This window comes from Penaeus vannamei, chromosome 41 (assembly GCF_042767895.1).
Source record: "Penaeus vannamei isolate JL-2024 chromosome 41, ASM4276789v1, whole genome shotgun sequence".
NCBI lineage: Eukaryota > Metazoa > Arthropoda > Malacostraca > Decapoda > Penaeidae > Penaeus > Penaeus vannamei.
This window is the reverse complement of record NC_091589.1, coordinates 3,443,650-3,451,149: the sequence shown is the minus strand read 5'-3', so window position 1 is coordinate 3,451,149 and position 7,500 is coordinate 3,443,650. Positions and strand designations below refer to the sequence as shown.

At 30.9% G+C, this 7,500-nt stretch overlaps 2 protein-coding genes across 2 annotated transcripts in view; one reads left to right on the top strand and one right to left on the bottom strand.

The window, feature by feature from the left end:
- Window positions 1-4,534, top strand: part of LOC113802381 (zinc finger protein 277) — an 8,705-nt gene extending 4,171 nt beyond the window's left edge. Inside the window, exons 6-13 of the mRNA XM_027352957.2 lie at window positions 593-760; window positions 1,449-1,565; window positions 1,916-2,037; window positions 2,364-2,439; window positions 2,787-3,047; window positions 3,566-3,687; window positions 4,026-4,128; window positions 4,388-4,534. Of these exons, the coding sequence (XP_027208758.2) occupies window positions 593-760; window positions 1,449-1,565; window positions 1,916-2,037; window positions 2,364-2,439; window positions 2,787-3,047; window positions 3,566-3,687; window positions 4,026-4,128; window positions 4,388-4,513 (1,095 nt within the window). The 3' untranslated portion in view covers window positions 4,514-4,534. The remainder of the gene's footprint in view (window positions 1-592; window positions 761-1,448; window positions 1,566-1,915; window positions 2,038-2,363; window positions 2,440-2,786; window positions 3,048-3,565; window positions 3,688-4,025; window positions 4,129-4,387) is intronic.
- The window catches only part of Spg7 (SPG7 matrix AAA peptidase subunit, paraplegin), a 381,604-nt gene that overhangs the window by 185,069 nt on the left and 189,035 nt on the right, over window positions 1-7,500 (bottom strand). The window lies entirely within an intron of this gene.

The following is a 7,500-nucleotide window of genomic DNA, read 5'->3' as shown; positions in this document are numbered from 1 at the left end:
ATTTTTCCATTCTTGTTTCATTTATTTACTTTATGCCATTTTTTAAAACTAATTTATTTTTTGTTTTGTTTTTTGTTTTGTCTCATTACCCAATATGTCAGTTCACAATTGACAGGATGTTATGGTTGTTTTGTATAGTAATTATTAAGATTAACTATAGTTATAGCTGAATGAAGTAACAAGATTAATGACAGCTATTTTTGGTACCAGTAATTCTAATATTTTTTTGCATACACTATTCCTGTAGGAGTTTCAAAACTAACTAACATTATTATTCAAAGCAAATGTCACACACACATGCATACATACCTAGGAATGAAACCTAGGAATGAAACACACATACCCAAGAAAATCATGTAATAAAACTTATATTCCAGAACACCAAGCAATGAAACACACAAGCCCCAGACAACAAGACATGAAATACCTATATACTGTAGAACCCAAGGACACACACACCCTAGAACACCAAGAATTAAAACATACATACCACAGAACACAGAGGATTGAAAAATGCACACCCTAGAACATCAAGGAACAAATCACGTATACCCAATATTACCAAGGAATATAATCATCCACTCCCTTACAGCCCGGCACGCCATGGCAAGAGGCAAAGCAACGCCACGACACAGAGAATGAGTCAGAGTGCGTAGACATCCAGCCCCAGGAGACCGAACAAGATTGCCTCTGGACGGACTGGAGGGAAGACATGAGCACCTCTATGACTTGCCTTTTCTGCAGCTTTACCACCTCCAAGGTAGGTTCCTGGTGCAGATATTTCATTGTGTTGTGTTTTGTGTGCATATTTGGATATTATATGCATGCGTATATGGTTATTATTGTGTGGTCATTCACTACTTTTCACTTTGTTTGTTATTGTATGTATATTTACATCATGCTTATTATTGTATGTTTCTGATAGTACATATTAATTCTTAAAAAAATATAACCTTGTTGATAAAAGTTGCACTATTATCTACAGGTATCCACTTTCTTCTTTCTAATACCCAAATTGGCTTGACTGTTTTTTTGTGTATTCATATTTCTAAAGCAAAATTCCACACTACCAATATCATATTATCATAATTCTATAGCCAAAGGACCCAATCTGAATGTTATTAGACTATTGCAACCTTCAGTTATGTCAGATGGAAAGACGGCTGCATGTTCTGTGACTATTGCATTATTTGCAAGGATGAAATGAGACTATTTGTGTGGAATTTTGTGTAAAAAAATGAGTTAGCAAATGATGGGTAAGCCAATGAGTTAAATAGATATATACCCTCTTTATGTTCTCTCGTAACATGTATTTTTCTCTTTTTCAAATCTATCTATACTAGACCTCTGAAAAAATATGTTCCTTATCCCTTTCTCTATGTATATAATGTTTGTAATCCTCTTCTGTTGTTTACCACAATTAAATATATTTATAATTTTTTTTCTAGGTTCCTGATGGGCTATATCATCACATGAAAAATTATCATCAGTTTGACTTCGAGTACAGTACAAAGAACCTTACCTTCTATCAGAAAGTTATGGTCATCAACTTCATTCGGACACGTGTAAGGACTCGGGAAATATGAAATGTTGCAGTTCATGAAAAGCTTATTTAGGTTTAACCCTTTACTTTACCATTGACTTTAAATGCTTAGGTTTGGGTAAGCTTTGTTGAAGATTTAGGCTTCTAATACACTTTAGGTGTTGTACTGAAACATGGTGACAAATCCCAGAGACTTGTGCAGTAACAACAAAAAGTAATTTTCTCTGAAATAAGATCAGTTATGAGTAAAGTGTCTCAGAGGATTATGATATGAAATCCTTATATAGTCTACAACAGATATAGATATAGTTACAAAATTTCAAAAGATAAAACTAAAAGAAAAAAAATTAATTAGGGATATTACCTTTGCAGGTTAGGGATCTTCAGTGTCATATGTGTCCAGCTGCTTTTCCAACTCAACACAGTTTGCAGGAACACATGACAGAAGCTCTTCACTGTGTCCTTCCGAGCAGTTCACTATGGGAACACCAACAGTAAGCATCAGTAAAGAAAATGCATTTATTAATGGCAAGAGTATTTACCCTTGCATTTCTTTCAGCAAATTTTGGGTGGATAATTAAGATAGATGCTAATAGATACTATAGATGTAAAATACATCTGGTTAACGGTTTCCAAAAATTGTCCTATGATGTGCATATTAAGGAAAGAAGTAGAAACATGCTATTTTACCATTTAATATCATCAGTAAGTTGTTCCTACAGTCTGTCATGTCTCTCGGAGTTGGAGTAAGAATCTCATCATATGGTTAACTAGTGGTCAAGAACATGACCAGTCTCTCCTAAAACTATTGTTTTCCCAGGTTCCTTATACCGGTAATGAACAATGATGGTCTTCTGTGCCATTTGGAAGATGCGGAGGTCGAGGATGAAGATAAAGTAAGAAAGCAGTGGTTCTTTTCTTTTTAACTATTTGCCTTGTAGTTTTTGTTTCTTATAAATCATAATTACATTATATTCGTTTTCTTTTTTTCTTTTTTCTTTTTTGGTATGTGTGTCTAGAACCTTTGAGTTCTTTCTGAACACTTGCAGGTAAATAGGTGAAGAAGTAATAAATAGATTATTAGTGGAAGTTATTAAAAATAGTATGAATGAAAAATAAATGTTTATTGCCTGGTATATTATTTCATCTCACATTTTAATACCAGTTAACAGACACACCTGCCCTTATCAGCTTACATCAAGAAAAGAAATTCAACTTCCTACATGGATTCTTCTTATTTCAGATCATACCAGAGGACTTGTGTGAGTACAAAAACTCTGTGCTAGAAGACGACAAGCTCAGAGAAGAAATCAAAGGCACTGAAGAGAAAGAACTGGACATCCCAGTCATGTGTCTCTTCTGCCATTACACAGTGTCAGGAGAGGAATCGCACACACAGATCTGCGGCCACATGCAAGAGTTTCATTCCTTTGACTTTACGGATGTCATGGGTAGCTTGCCTTTCTACAGCCAGGTCAAACTTATCAATTTCATGAGATGGAAGGTAAGCAGATATTTGAATTATATAGTAATAATAATCAACATGTATGAAGAAAGACAGATACCGTGATATACTGTATAGACATAATGTTTTTATTTGTAGTTGTCATTTTTTTATAGTTCTTAGATATAATATTACATAGGGTAAGAAGTAAAGTGTGAAAAAGTGTAAACAGAAAATACAAATTATTGAGATAGCAGGAGTAGACATTCTGATTTTATAAATCACCTTTTATAACATGGGATTTCCCATAATCTTCAGTTTAACATTTTAACTTTGATTTTCCACATAAGCAGATTATTTATGAAACCAAACTTTTTATGCTTGTTTATGCATAAGTTTTATAGGGTTTCAGTGTTTTATACATTATCTATTTCTATTATTGGTTGTAGGGAGAAGAATGTAGCACATGTCAGTATTATTTTTCTACAAATTTATATATATCTTAGTAAGTGTGTGTTCATTTTTGGTACTGATTTAAGCTTTACAAGATGTCTTTTATAAATATTACATCTTGACAGACTGCAAAGAATGAATGTTACATATGCGGTCAGAGTTTCAAGAGTACATACAACTTGGAAGAACATCGTGTGATATCAGACCACTTGGTGGTGCCTCCATCTTCTCTCTTCCAGGATGAAAGGTATTTGTTGAAAGAGGCCAGCAAATCTGTTTCTTACATGGAATTCTGTACTTAATAGTGGGTACAACTGAAACTCATGAAAGCCACTTAAAGAATATTTTCTGCCCTGAGGATTTTTATTTTTTTATTTATTTTATTATTTTTTTTCCACTCTATATATTTTTTTATGTTTTTTAAGAATATTGGATATGTCATATCTAACTACAATGAAACTCTACATCTGTTTGCAATTCCCATTGATTTTCATAACCTCATTCATCAATCTGATTGAGTACATGGGATGTGTCTTTTAGACAACTCAAGATACATCAACAGAAGGCATTGTCTTTAACCCACAGATGGTTACAGCCAGTCCTGGAAGGAGATGGGCTGCTGCAGAGACTGCGAGAAGATGGCGACTCTGATGAGGAACTTGACAGTTTTGATCTTTGTCAAGAGGAGGTAAGAAATGAGTGTGTAGAACTTTAGGACTTCCAAGTAAGCTAGTTGGTTATTTGCTCCATTTGTTTCTTACTTTATTTATACTCTCCCTCTCTCCCTCCCTGCCTTCCCTCCTTCCTTTCTTCCCACCTCCCACTTTCTTTCTTTCCTCCCTCCACCTTAGGTAAAAGTAAAATTCACTCGTTTTTCTCTTGGTGTTTACAAATAATTTTTTAGTTATAAATCAATACCAGTGTTTTTTTTTTATCTATTTTTACAGACCGTGTTTGGTGAAGACATTCAGATTCCACCTTCCATCCTCAGTAACAGTGCAATACGACAGGAGTTACTGGAGAACATGAAGGACCTGGTAATAGAGGAGCAAGATTCATGTAATGTGATATAGTTAAATAAAGAATTTATACTTTGATGTCTTTTCTCACCTACAAGATTTATTTCTTATCTATATAGTTCTTTGCATAAGGTTCAGTTGGGAATGTTAGTTTAAGCCCAAATACTTTATATATATATATATATATATATATATATATATATATATATATATATATATATATATATATATATATATACATACATATATATGTATATGTTAATATATATTTATATATATATATATATATATATATATATATATATATATATATATATATATATATATATTATATACATATGTTATATTTATATATATAATACAAATATATATTTATTTATATAATATATATATATATATATATATATATTATATACATATGTTATATTTATATATATAATACAAATATATATTTATTTATATAATATATATATATACATATATATATATATATATATATATATATATATATATATATATATAATATATATATATATATATATATATATATGTATATATTTATATATATATACATATATACATATATATAAACATATTTATACATATATATATATATAAATATAGATATATATATATATATATACATATATATATATATATATATATATATATATATACATACATATATATATATATATATATATATATATATATATATATACATATACATATATATGTCTATACATATATATGTGTATACATATATATGTGTATACATATATATGTGTGTATACATATATATGTGGATACATATGTATATATATATATATATATATATATATATATATATATATATATATATATATATATATATATACACATTTATATGCATATATATATATATATATATATATATATATATACACATTTATATGCATATATATATATATATATATATATATATATATACACACATTCATATGCATATACATACATATATATATATAAAATACATATATATATATATATATATATATATATATATATATAATACATATATATATATATATATATTATATATTATATATACTCACACACGCATATATGTATATATATATATATATATATATATATATATATATATATATATATATGTATATATATATATATATATATATGTAACTTCAGATGCAGAATCCTGTAATTGCTAGACCTGTTTAAAATCAAATTTAGCTTGGTATTCCTACTACTTATATATAGAGTTAGCTTGTATGGGCATACACACCCATGTTATCAGGCTGGGTACTTTTGAAAATGTTGGTTTTGATAGAAATGTAGATTAATAAGCTAGTAATTGTACTAATATATTTTACAAATACAACTGATGTGTAATATGGTGTGGTGTTGGGAAGAAAATTACCCATTAGTGAAAAGTGTGTATTTAAGACCAGTATATGCAAGGAGTTGACATTTTGTGAATAGATGAATGTAATGTAGCTGTTTTCATTGTACATTTCTATTTCTTGACTGGTTTGGAAATTTGAGTTTTAACACAAGATTTGAAAGATTGTCACTGGTATTTCCCTTTGCTTCATTTGTGCTGGCATATTATCAGAGCTAAAACACAAAATTTACAAATACCATCTCGCCTCCCTACTTTATGATGTTCGCATTTATATTCAAGTGCCAAAGATGGGATAATATGATGCTGAAAAGTTTAGGATGTACAAGGGCACTTCTTAGAATATCTACAAACTATTGCTGTTCCGTGCAACCACACCAGTCAGGGGCAATTCCCAACTTTGGCATTTTAAATCAGATGGTACTCCTCTTCAACCAAAACTAGGTATATCTACTTTATTATAACTGTCAAAAAAGGAATATACACTTGAAATATCAGTTTAGTTTTTCCTACACTGTTGTGGATGTAAGTGCTGTTTTCCTGTTTGTGTTTGAACGTTTGTCTTATCCATTATTTTTTTTATCAAAATCCTCACTCAAGATAATTCCAAACAGTGTAAATGATGAAATATTTATCATCTTCCTCATACAGATTTCAAATGAAGTGGAAAAACGTTGCTGATAGGGTGGCTGTGTTTCAGCCTTTATCCCACTGAGTTGAGTTCTGTTGGAAGTTCATGTTAATGGAAGGCAAAACGACTCTTATTACAACATGGATCTAGGTGGTCAAGGTATGTAAGATGCCCAGTACATGTCCAGTAGTATGCAATGTCCTCTACAGCGGCCATATTATTCTGACTAATTACTTTTACACTGCAATGTGATGAACCTCATATTCATCATTTGTTGTGTGTTGGTTCTACGTAAAGCAGCACTTATTACTAGGAGGCTAGTTTCAAATATGTTAACTGGTTCCTATTCAATCTGTCCCCCCAAACACAATTAAACCATGATTGTGTTTTGATGACGCTACAGGTGTATCTCTAAGCGGTTGGTAATGTAATCAAGGGACTTAAAGCTTAGTCATATTTATTGAGTACTTACAAGTCCTTCAGATGAAGTAACCTTATGATCTTATCTGCAATCATTGAAATAATTACATTAGTTGGTGATCCTTCTTGTCACGTCCGACAATTTATTGCCCGGTCTGTGACAATGGTTACTCGCCAGTAAGTCACCATCAGAGTTGCCAGGCTCTCCAAAGAGGCATGCAAAAGATTCCTTTTATCCGTTACTGCAGTTTTTTCCTCTCCCCCCTTTGGGCACTGGCATTCGGTCCATTATGATTATTATATTATATTATTATGATATATTATGGTCCATTAAGCACGGCAGTAGTTCAGCGAACCAAAGTTGGCTTGCGGTGGTCATTGGTAGTGTGTAATGTACTGTTGATGTAACAACTGCCAACGGGAAGCTTTGCGTGTCACTATCGGCTGGTTTGTTAAATTTGTAGGAAGTCCGACTCAATGAATATTCATTATACGGACATGCATAGACACATAAATAAATGCATATTTATCAGTCTGGACATGCATATCTACCGGATAGATAGATGAATAAGAGTATATCAATCAGAT